This window comes from Eurosta solidaginis, chromosome 4 (assembly GCF_040869045.1).
Source record: "Eurosta solidaginis isolate ZX-2024a chromosome 4, ASM4086904v1, whole genome shotgun sequence".
Taxonomy (NCBI): Eukaryota; Metazoa; Arthropoda; class Insecta; order Diptera; family Tephritidae; genus Eurosta; species Eurosta solidaginis.
In genome coordinates, this window is record NC_090322.1 from 136,389,137 (window position 1) to 136,402,171 (window position 13,035).

At 36.9% G+C, this 13,035-nt stretch overlaps 1 protein-coding gene across 1 annotated transcript; it reads left to right on the forward strand.

Annotated features, from left to right (window-relative positions):
- The first annotated feature begins 2,047 nt into the window (after nucleotides 1-2,047).
- LOC137248203 (probable cytochrome P450 309a2) lies at nucleotides 2,048-12,763 on the forward strand. Its single transcript, XM_067779073.1, has 8 exons — nucleotides 2,048-2,255; nucleotides 6,718-6,856; nucleotides 7,991-8,101; nucleotides 8,164-8,265; nucleotides 9,784-10,206; nucleotides 10,268-10,391; nucleotides 11,863-12,126; nucleotides 12,510-12,763. Exons 1-8 carry the CDS (start codon nucleotides 2,059-2,061, stop codon nucleotides 12,671-12,673), a joined length of 1,524 nt encoding a protein of 507 aa, XP_067635174.1. The 5' UTR covers nucleotides 2,048-2,058; the 3' UTR covers nucleotides 12,674-12,763.
- Nucleotides 12,764-13,035: the final 272 nt, after the last annotated feature.

Here is a 13,035-nt window from a genome sequence, read left to right on the forward strand (position 1 = left end):
TGAAGAAGAAACGATAAACAACATTAAATAAATATGAGTCAAAGTCGAGTCAAAATATTACACCCTTCACTTTTCAATACCATATAACTTTCTTATTGATATTAGATTTTAATACTCGTAAAACTACCATTAAAGTTGTCCTCACATCATACAAATGGCCCACCCTAATATTGATAAAAGATTTCAATGCAGTAAATGCTGGAGTAGGAACTAAGATAAGTTCGTTAGTGTATATGAACAATTATCTATAAAAGGTGTTTGGTTAAGTTGGACACCCACTTCGAGAACCGTTGATTTGATGTCCTATGAAAGACAAATACGTTTCATAATTCGCAAGGGCTACTATCACAGGCCGTTGTTTGCGTCGAGGACTAGCAAATTTCGTTTGTTTATGTCAAAGACTCAATGCTAGTCTTACAGGCACGTTGACATAATGTTTAGTTTTTCAGGCGAATAGATTTTGAAACGTATTACTATTCAACGTGAATATGAACTATTATCGTTTTTCTTTGAAACGTATTACTATTCAACGTTAATATGAACTATTATCGTTTTTCTTTGAAACGTATTACTATTCAACGTTAATATGAACTATTATCGTTTTTCTTTGGATCCGTACGTATGTATGTGATGGTGTATATCTGAGCGACTGATTTACCTAACCCCTAAACAGCAGCACCCTTTATTATTTGCCTCAAAGATGAAAAGATTGACGTACTGTATTATCACTACGGAACTTTCGTTGTTCTCCACTTATTTATATGCAAAAAGTGTTGTCTTTGCAAACAACTTACAATTTACAAATCAAAAGTATGCCAACTGCGCTTCTGATTATTACATAGCCTATGTTAATAATATCAAGTGGTGTATACATTCTAGGGCTTTCGGTTGAATCTGGAACAGAAGCGATATTTTCGAAAGTCGGAAAATCGAAAATTTGACTTTTTGCGAGATTTTCGAATATCAAAATATGCATTGGCGGTATTGTTTACAGAGTTATCGGCTTCTTCTTGAAATTCTCTCTTGAGTTCGAGAAAAATCGTAAGCTGTACATATCGACTGCTGAGTGGAATATCACTCTATCTCGGCTGCGGGTTCAAAAACGCCTATCTCAGAAAATATTTGAAAACGTCCAATTTCAGGATTTTGTTTCAAAAACGCCCTATCTCAGAATTTGGTTGAAGGACGCCATAGTTGCGCAGATAGATCATTTCGAAGATTGCTAACCCATCATCAACAGTACGTTTTAGGCCCGCTGGGATAACTATTTAGCTAGAGGTTTTGTGCTCGAATTCGAACCATGAGCAATATTTTTGGAAACACCCAATTTCCAATTTCCGTATTCAACCCTGACAGTGGCGCAAGCACGGATCAAAAAGTCGGGTCTGAATCACTGTCTGTAGTCCATTGCCAGATGCCTTTTTTGCGCAGTTGAAGAGACCTTGTCTTATCTATCTACACGGCACTCACCTTAATTAATTAATTGCTCACCTTATGTGTTCCTTAAGGGCAAACCGACAATACTACCCGAAACTAAATTATAGGTGTAATACTTTTTTTAACCTCACTGTTTCTTACTTTCACTGTTTTCAATACATTTTCAAAGCGTATGCCACTCTGCACAAAAAACGTTATATATAAACGCACCATGCGAAACTGGGTATCGAGCTACAGCTTTAATGAATACCTGCGAACTTGTGCAAATCGGATGCAACAGGGCTTAAATAAGTGCGCTAAACGTACGAATTTCGATTAAGCAATAAAGGTCTCCCATTTCGTAGAACGTCAGAATGCTACAAATGCCAGTTAAAAGCGCTGCGAAGGGATTGAATAAGAACAAGTTAGCACCGTCCCTTAATACTATAGTTCTACTTTGGAACTAGTGTGAATCGCACTTTTTATTGGGTTATGCACCGAGGTCCACAATATAAATAGACATTGTCATATACTCACTTATGTACAATCTACGTAGTAGTTATTTACATTTACAAATTGTAGTTTCTATAGGTATGCTAAAAATAATTTCCAGTTGATTTCGCTGCAATATGAAACATCTGAATGCGCAGTTTCGAAATGGATCCGTTCGTTATCACAGTTACTTTGTTCATCGCTGCCATTTGTTTGTTGTACAAATATTTAACATGGCATTATGATGTTTTCAATAAATTGGGCATAGCTGGGCCACAACCCAGATTACTGGTGGGAAATTTTCCTGCCAAAGAGCATATAGTCTACGAACTCGATAAAATTTACAAGTGAGTGTGTGACGGTTAAGATAGTCTAACTACCTCAAATTCTTAAAGGTAATTGAGTTTAAGTTTAAGTGTTATCAGGTTTTAGATACTAAGCTGTCTAATCGATTTCGAAAATAAGAACACATGGTTAAAAGTTTGAAGCTAAATATAGAACTTTTTTTAACTACATACATATGTACATGAAAAAACCGAATTTGGTTTAAAATTCAAACTTTTCAAATATTAATGAATTTGACATTTCTGGTTTCAATATAAAGTTTAAACCGTATGGCTAAAAATTAAAAACGCAGAATTTTGTTAATTATAAACCATAAATGGTTTCAATTGAGATCTGGTTGGATTGAACTTTATTTAGTCCCCAATCGCACTTTTTTCATAAACAAAGCTCTTACAACACAAAAGTCTATGGACGAAAAATCAGAAATACTTTATATATTTAGTGCCAAAAGAAAGTGTTCAAATTGGGGTTCATGTATTTGCAAGGACAGAGGCCGTTACACCCTTTACACAGACGCCGGCCCTGGATGGACTTTAATAAATTACTTGAAGTGTTTGAGTAGTCGCGATCTTTCGTTATATTGGCAGAAAAACATTTTTCACAATGAAAAAAAAAAAAAAACTGTGATAAAATATCATTAGGAAGGAAAAACACTGCTCCGAATTAGAGTGAGATGTTAATATTATAGAGTCAGAATGAAAGAAAAAAATAATAAAAATCTTTCCACACCGACCAAGGGGTGCTAAAGTAATGTCAGTTGTGCAAAGTGTTCTTAAAAGTCTTTCGGAGTGTTATAGCATTTTGGAAACATGTTTTAGAAATACTAGCCGGACCCGTGTACAACGAATATAAATGTCTCATATCAAATATCAACAGAAATCAGCTGTTCAATCAATCAATCATCTATCAATAAAAACTTACATGCGCTTGCGATGCCATCTGGCGAATGTTAGCAACTACCGATAATGCAGTGTTAGTTCAAAACAAATTTTCACAATAGTGCCATAGTAAAAATAGATTACTTTGATTTCTCACATCGGTTATTTTTAACAAATTATTTTAATAAAATATAGTTAACAAAAGCACTACGACCAATAATGCCCAAATCTCGCTAATAGCACGAATCTCCATCTTTACAACCAAAACTTTATTTATAGATTTGGATTTCAAATAAGAGCTGAAAAGGGACCTGCACATAAAACCAGCAATGAGAAATAATGTATAAGATCAGGTGTGGCGGTAAGTGTCAGACAATGCGTCGGGAATTATATGCAACGGTCTACATGGGCACGTTCCATTGAAACAACTCTTTATTTACAAACCCAACTAAAAAACGCGTTAATATTTCTAAGGGCCAGATTATGAATGACGCCATAACACTTTGCGTCGCAGTCACTCACATTTATAGTCACCACTATATAACACTGTCACTCACTGAATTGAATGAATGCTCTTACATATATGATAGAAATTTTGGTTCGTTAGAAAAAATGACTCGTATACATAATCTGCCCTTAAAAAAAAAAAAATTTACACAAACGCATTATTATATCCACAGTGAAACATTGACTGGTAAGGTAATGGCGTGTGAGTGTTTGACCTCAGGCGATTTTGGAAATTTGGTTTTCGTAGAAATTTCCATGAATAAATTAGACTAATTGAGTGGCCACAAAATTGTGTTTGGATCAATATTGGATGTTTTAGCAGGTCAAGGAACGGCTTCCTCCAGAAATTCTTCTGCATTCTTCACTGCTATAATTTCCGCTTTAAAAACGCTGCAGTAATCTGGCAGCCTGTAGGATCTGTTTATTTCCAGGTCGACAAAGTAAACAGCAAACCCATTCCATTAATTTGGAACCATCCGTATACACGTGTATAGCATGTTCTGCCATTTCTGCATCCCGGCACCAACCCTTCGGCTCAATTGTGGCCCCAATATATCTTTCCAAGCTCAGGCACGGGACCATATATTCCGTTTGGCCGATATTAGATTGCGCAATACTGCTGTGGCCATAGGGCTTGCACTCAAGCTGTCCGAAGGTTTTATGCCTTGTTGCCGTTGCTAACGCGATGTTCTTGACCGTTATGTCTGCAGGCGGGATGTGTATAATGGCATGCAATGCTGCTATTGATAAAGAGACTTTCATGTAAAATAAAATTAGGAATAAATCCTATATTCTATACATTCTTCGCCTGCAAGTCTGCTTTAAAGAACTTTTAAAAATACAAAGTGAATATTTTTTTAATGTTTTTCTTTTAACGGCCTTTAAAAATAGCCGCAGAGTAATGAATTACATTGGCCTTGGTTCATTTAACACAATTTCATTTGTCCATTGAATTTCTAATTAATATGCACTTTCGCAAGGGTGTGGTGATCTTAAACTAAACTAAAATAATTAAAAAAAAAAATTTAAGTTAAACGGTTTTATTGAAAAAAATACTTACATTAAGTAGTAATAATACTAAAAGAGAGAAAATAATTAGATAGGTCCTAGGTACTAGTCGTCGCACTCCTCATCAATCTAGGGCGTTGATCAGACAATTAAACAAAAGCGTTGGAAGCGTCAAATTTCTATTGATAGTCATAAGTAAAACCAACTGAACCTTAATCAGGTTATGCTAAGCCTCACATTTTCAGAAATTTCACGCGCCCACGCGATAACCCAGCTCTGACATCCAGCGATGAATCACTCTAGCCAATAAATGCTTATTTGGACAAGGTAGGCAATTGAAAATAAAGTTTTATCTCAGCAAACGAAAATCGTGTTCTACAAGTCATTTATCGCACCCGTTCTGCTAGATGATGTAGAAGCGTGGACTATGACAACGTCAGATGAGACGTGTGTGTGAGTGTTCGAGAGAAAATGTATTTGAAATATTTATGTGTTGGCAACGCCGAGTACCGAAGATGCTTTAGTGATGAGCTGTACGAGCCTTTGGCAGACATCAACATGGTCCAGCTAATTTACACGCAGTGGCTACGCTGGTTCCATGTTATGCGAATTAAATGATGCTCCGGCTAATAGTGTTTTCACACAGACGGCTTATTGAATAATAAAGGCAGTTTTCTACATTAAGACGCTTATTGAGCTCAATCTTCCCTACAAAATTCGAATCTATAATTATTTCATTAGTAGCTTTTCGAATGCCTAATGAAGTCAAAAGCACAATGCAACTCTGTTGGTAGCGTTCCGCTTCTTAGTTTTTGGTGTGTTCAGTGCTTAAAAATGTCATTTGTCAAAGTAAATGTCATTGTCTGCATGGCGGAACGATACAAGGTGGCCGCATCGAACAGCTGATTATAACCTTTTTTATTTGATTTGATACATCAACTACCGGCGCAGTACGATTTTGACATTTGTCCATCGAATTTACAAGTACATGGAATTTTTTTTATGTTTGTAGCTATGTCCCCATGCTACTACCCTGTATCGTTCCGCCATGATTGTCTGTCATATAGCATTGTCATTTTATTCGCTTGACATTTCATCCTTCATACTAATCGAGCAGTTACTTCTGTGTGAAAGAAAAAATTTATGATTTCATTAGAAGGTGAAATGAGATCATTAAGTTTCTGTGTGAAAACAGTATAAGAAAGTATTTTTATCGGAACACGTTTATAGAAGCAGGGGAAGAGGGCGGCCTTCCTTCGCTGGAAGGATGAGGTGGCATCCTTTGGCACTCTTTCCCTTCGTGTGACCTATTGGCGCCAGTTAACTCGGTTAACTCACGAAGCCCGCCCTTGTTTGACGACCATAATGGTTTAAACGGTTAAGCGCAAATTAAGTTAGTAAGTAATAACTTTGCCCTGTAAACTTTATGCTAACAATGCGAACACAAAAGCTTTCTTGGAAATTTTTTACGTTGAGCACAAGTTCCTGGTAAAAAGAATTTCGACGAGGTCCCCAAAGCAATGTTGGTATAATTTGAAAATATCTCCTGAGCTTAGGATGCATCTTTATAGTTCCCTGTTTGAAGAACAAGAATCAGGCTATATTTAATTATATAAAATAATATTGCAAGATTAATTTGTATGACCTATCCAAAATGTGAAAACTCCAAAATTTTCGTATTTTAATGCAAACTTTTTACCAATAGCGCAAAGTTGAATTAATTATTTCGACGCGTGCGCTACCTTGCGGAATTTTTTTTTTTTTTTTCTTTAGCTGACAACTCTAAATATCTCGATCTAGTACCAACTTTTTATCCTAAACATTGCATTTTAAGTCCTACTCTTATCTAAGCTTAAAGTTTTAGGCTTCTAAGTTATCTCGACGGCAAAACTTTCGCAAATTCTGTTACGAAAAACATGTTGGCATAATCCTAACTTAATCCTAATCTGAATATAAACCAGTCGCTATCGACCGACATTATAAATGTTGATTTCGACATACTTTGTACTTTTTCGTTGTATAAATGTAGATAACAATATAATTACTAATATTCCTTTTTTATTTTGATTAGCCAATATAAGCGCAACCATCAAGTAATTGGCGTTTTTGTCTCCAGATATCCACAGTTTTTGATACTAGATCCAAAATTAGCTCACGATGTTTTGGTCACGAATTTTCGAAGTTTCAAAGACAATTTTATGAAAGAATGGGTAAGTCTTAATACTGCAGTTAAATTAAATTAAACAAGGAAAATAAAATTGATAGGTTTCCACACGTAACCCTTTTCCCTTCTCTATAAATTGACCGATATCCGAATATCGACGTGCATTATAAGACGAGCACAGTGTTGTGCAATCGGTATCGGATGCTAACTCAATGCAGCCAGAGTAGGGAAAAATGTTTTCTTTTATGGGTTACAGGCGCGAAAAACTGCCGTCGCATCTAATATTTTATTAGTAGTTCAGCCAAAATGGTGTTGCGTTGACTAAAACTAGAGGTCTACATTCTAAACAGTTTTCAGAGTTCAAAGTTTATATCTATTTTATTTTCGAACAGCGGATTGGTGGCACTGTATGCTAAATTAGAATTTACTGGAGCATACGTCTCATTAAAACCTCATTCCCATGAACTAGTATCTTCGAACAAAATGTTGGCTATTTTTTCTTGATTAAATGAGACTCTGGCCTATCAGTATAGGGGAACCTGTTTTATGTTTAACAATATCACTGGTTATGCCGTCATTATGGTACAAGTGGCAGAAATATTTGGGGAGTGGGTTTAAGAGATAGTACCCTATGTTGATAGCAAAATTTGCCATTTCGTGGGACATCACGATGTTAAAAGTGTCAGTTGAAAGCACTGCGTGGAAACAGAATTAGCACTAGTACGGATTCCTTATGAGATAGTTCTACTCTAGCTCTAAGCTGCTGTGATTTTATGCATGGTAGTTAGAAGTGTCACATAACATGAAGGTAAGCAGTCATGGGAAAAGGTGAAAAGGGGTTATATGCGATCATCAGTCTTCATGTTGCACGTGCTTATTTGCTGATATTCGACCTTGGACAAGACTTTCAGCAAAATAAAACCAAATAAATACTGTTAGCAACACGGATCAGAGTGATTTTCCCCAACTTGTAGTAATATGCGTCCTCAATAATAAATTGAAAGTCCTCAGCAGAACTCTGTAGTTCCCATTACTGTCGAATTCTGGCTCACATTCGTATGAATAAATCACCATAACGAGGTAAACCTTCACAATATAACACAAGTTCCCAAAATAGTTTAAATACTTACATACAAAAAAGGCTTGATGTTAAACTGCTATAACCAATTATTAATTGCAGATATACGATAAAAAACAGGATAAAATAGCAGCCATAAATCCAGTTTTCAATACAGGCGAAGACTGGAAAAACAAACGTTCAGATATTATGAGCGGATTAACACAAAACAAGGTAAAACCAACAACACGGTAATTCCAATTTAAAATATACTGAATATTTGTATCAAAAAGCAGCTGAGTCTTGCGTATCCAATTTGGAAGAATTGTGGTCAAAAGTTAAATGATCTAATCAAAGAACAAACATCAGAAGGGAGAGCGATATTGGAGACAAAAAATGTCAGTTCGTATGTAATTATAGTGCTCATATCGACGTTCACTATGAAAACTAGCACATGTAAAAGAAAATTTAACTTCATTTTGTGGTAGACTAAATTTTTTTTTTTTTTTTTCAATAACATCTTGAAAATTTAAGGTAGGTATTCTATAAATATAATAAAATACTAAAATTAAAGCTAAATTGTTTTTATGCACTTAAAACATATATAACACCAGTGTATCCGCCGGGCTTTGTCCTACCCGAAAATTTTTTTGCCAGAAGCTCTCTTTCCTTCTTCACTCTTTTTACCATACTCTTCTACTTAATATTCCATTGTCTTCATATCCTTGCCCATTCTCTATTCCATTTATCACTCTACCATTCTCTCTCTCTCTACACACACACACCAATTCGAATTCCCATCACCGTACCCGTTACCAATCCTATTCCTACTCCTAGTCCAACTCGTACTCCTACTCCTATTCCAACTCCTACTCCTAGTCCAACTCCTACTCCTACTCCTACTCCTACTCCTACCCTTACTCTTACACCTTCTCCTACTCCTACTCCCATTCCCACTCCACCTCTTTCTCGTACAAAAATTAATTGCATGCTCCCACACTCACTCCTAGTCTTATTACCATCCCCGTTCCCATTACAACTCCCTTCCACTCCCATTCGTGCTCCATTCCACTGCTATTCCACTAATGCCACTCGTACTTCTATTTCCACTTCATACTCCCACTCCCGTCCCCACACCATAATCTCTCCCATTACTATTCCCGTCACTACTTCCACGCCCACTTTCATTTCACTCCCACTCGCACTAACACCTCGACACCCGCTTCCTCTCCCACCTAATCTGAATCCCACTCCCATACTCTCTCCCAATCCCATTCCTATTCCCATTCGAGTTCCCATTCCCACTCTCATCTAACTCCCACTTCTGCTCTTCTTCCTACTCCCCACCTCAATTTCCTCATTTATGGCATCTCTATAGGATATATGTATTGAATAGTTGGCCTAAATGATTGCGGAGATAAAGCAAATTAAAATTTTCCCAATAGGGGGCGTGGTGCCGCCCAGTTTTCCAATTTTTTTTTTCTAAACCATCATTACAGAAATAGTTTAAGCCTTGTATGAGTTTTAGCAAGATCAACGCGCAGCAATTAATTTTTATACATACAGATTCAGAGGCGGTACGAACTATGACGGGACAGCTAGTTCCTTATATTTTTATCATATTTACTCGCCTATTAATCATTTCCTGGATTTCTGGACTCCCAAAAATACTTCAAAACCAAAATAGCCTAATCAGTCCAGCCCTTCTAGAATTTTAGCGAGACTAACGAACCGCAATTGACTTTTCTTTATATATTGACTACGCATTTTACGTAAGGGTCTTGCTAGACCCGTCAGTACACACCAGGGTTAAGCTCGATTAAGTGAAAAGTGCTACTCCTCATAGCGACCGACGATATGATGCCACGCCTTATACGTCCAATACTGCTAAACTTTGATGTTTTATTTAATAACAGCTCATCAGTCGATTTACTGCCAACGTCTTGGGCGAATTTCTTTGGGGTATTGAAACAAATACGCTGACAAATCTAAACGAACCAAATTCATATTTGAAAACTGCAGAAAAAATATCACATCAACTGTTTGTTGCCGTTAAAAGTTACTTCACAGTTTTACCGTTCCCTTGGTTTCGACGTTTCACCAATCATCGCATATTCACTGATGAGGTGGAGAAGTTTTTCTCACAACTAACTAAAGATTCATATGCGATGCGAGAAAAGGATGCAAAAAATAAAAATAGAGTGGATTATCTAAATTATATACGGCAATTAGAGGAAAAGAAGAATTTAAGCCATAACGAAATCATTGGTTATTTGGCGACCGTGTTTGTGGATGGATTCGATACAGCAGCTGCAGTTGCTTATCACACACTTTTTTATGTGAGTCCGTTTGTTTTATGCAACGGGAAAGTTTGATTAATTAAAATATTTCCATTTTTAGTTAACTCATCATCCCGACTGTCAGGATAAGCTTCGTGCTGAAATCCTAAGCAATCTTGAAGCCGATGGTAGTATTAACTATCAGAATTTAAGCGGTCTTATATATTTGGAGCAGTGTGTAAAAGGTAACCTATGAGATTACAAGATATGTGTATTAGACTGGGTCGATTTATTAACCGATATCGCGCCATCGATTTTTCGATAGGAATTGGGCGCAGGAAAAAAGTCACAATAATTTTCGAGCCTGCGAAATTTTTTTTTTTTTGTTTTTGATTTTTAAGGTTTATTCATGACCTACTAAAAAATTTTCATTTATACCCTGTCCGACCCAAAAATGTCCGCTAAACACGTTGTCGATAACGGTTTTTTTGAAAAAATTTCTGGGCAGGACGGACTATTGAGTGCCGACAACTGCTTCCTGTAAAACTTCACTCCAGTCCTTTCCACAGAGAGGAATGGGGAAGGGGATTCATGTGGGGCATGGGGCCAGCAAACTTGTTCGCGGATGTGTCGAAGGTGGTCTGGAAGGTTGGGGGGGGGGGGGGGTCTTTTACCAAGAGCTAAATGTAAGCCGCGATTAAGGATGCGATGGATGAAATGGTATTCAGTGCTACTACGGTTAGGGTAGCCAGGCGGCTCACAAGGCCTTGAATTCATTTATAGTGCAATCGGCGATGGTCTGGGAGTGCTTGACCTCGCTCTCGATTGCATCGAACTATTTTGTGATTAAGTTTATCCCGGGCGATAGTGATATCCCAGGCAACTGCCAAGCGGATCTCTTATCCCGCATCGGTACAGTTGAAGGGGTCTCTGGTCTGATCATGCATATATCGGCCTCGAGTAAGTTCAGCAAGCTTTGGGCGGACACCACCTCTTGCAGGGTAACAAGATCATTCTGGCCGGAAGTGGATGGCAGGGAGTCAGCCGAAATGATTGGGTTCACTAAGGCTCATCTATCAATGGTCATTGGGGCCTTTAAAGAACCCCATCCTGCTGCAGCTGTATGGAGGATGATGAGGTGAAATCATGGAGTCGCTTATTCTTGATTGCCCAAGTTTCGCCAGAACTAGGCGAAAGTACTTCGGTCGCGACTAACGTGGATCTCCGGAGGATTTATTACAGTTAAAACTTTATCGAGTATTCTCTAGTTAGCTATAGCTTACGTCAGCGTTATTTTATGTGGTATCACAACGGACCTTTATGCTGTTCAAGTAAGCTTTCCCTACCAAGGCAGCTACCAAGCTAAAATTGATACATAACTGCATATTAAAAAAATTCAAAAAACTACAAGTAAAAATTTATAATTTTATCGGATTTTTTGATATCGATTTGCATGGTTTCATTTACAAAAGTTTTTGATAAAAATATCGAAAAGAAAACAGAGGAACTTCAATGACGAAAACTTGAAAAAGCGCCATTGCTAGTTTTCCGTTCGCTGTTGTATGTAGTACAAAGAAGCTTCAGACTTAGGCTCACACTTTTAACTGCGTAGGATATGAGGATTCAGATTCTAAATAGAAAGAAACCAAATTTACCATGAATTAACCAACTACACCTACATTATAAATATCATACAAATCTTCTTCGCATTTGCAGAGACTTTACGTATAATCAGCCCGCTTTCCTTTTCCTGGCGGTTGTGCACGGAACCGATTGAGTTAGAGTTGGACAATGGACGCCGCTTACCCATTCAAAAAGGTCAGGTGGTAGCCATTCCTGCCTTTAGCTATGTACATGATGCTGACTACTTTCCTGAACCATGGGAATATAAGCCAGAACGCTTCAATAATGCTGATTACGCTGAACTTTCAAAAAGGGGCATTTTCATGCCTTTTGGGGATGGACCACGCATTTGTTTGGGTAAACATTACTTCGAGATGTAAGACTATCGATAGTGCTATCGTAAGTTTTATTTTTGGAAAAACTTTCGGTTATACATGGTGTTGAAAATTGGCTTTTTCCTTGCAAATTTTTTCAGTAAACATTTAGACCATCAAATTTCAACGTGCAAAAAACATTGCATTTTCCGTACTATTCTAAAAAAAATTTTTTTTCAAATTTTATAAATTTTTGTATGAATTTTTTTAAATTTATTAGTATCTATCGAACCTATCGATATTATTTTCTCAACTATCGAAAATATGAAATGACGCCACTATCCACAGTTTTGCAACTCTAATTAACATCTTTTAACTGTTTTCGAAGATATTAATAAAATTTAACATTTTAAATTATTTATTCAGGTCGTCATTTAGCTTATTTACAAGTAAAAACATCTGTGGCGGAAATTATAAAATCGTATCGTTTGAGAGCGCGTGATAAGACAATACCCAAAAAGAAACCAAACTCACAAACTTTGATTTTAGGAATAGATGGTGATTTTTTGATTGAGTATGAGGGGATTTGAATGCAACTTTTAAAAAAAGTATACGATTAGAAGAATATATTTAATTATAAGAATTTCAAAAGAATAAATGTCTTTAATTAGATAAAACAACTGTCATACCGTTATTAATGTAAGAATATCGAAGGCTCACATTTTGAACATCTACGTCAATACGCTACCGACTGTCTTGCGCCCTAAAATCTTGGGTGTGACGTTTGATCAGGATCTACATTTTGGTGAGCATGCAGCCGCAATTGTACCGAAAATCCAGAGCCGTAATAAAATCCTCAAATCTCTTGCTGGCAGTACTTGGGGAAGAGATAAAGAAATGCTCATTACCACTTATAAAGCAACTGGCCAGCCGATTGCATGCTACGCGTCCC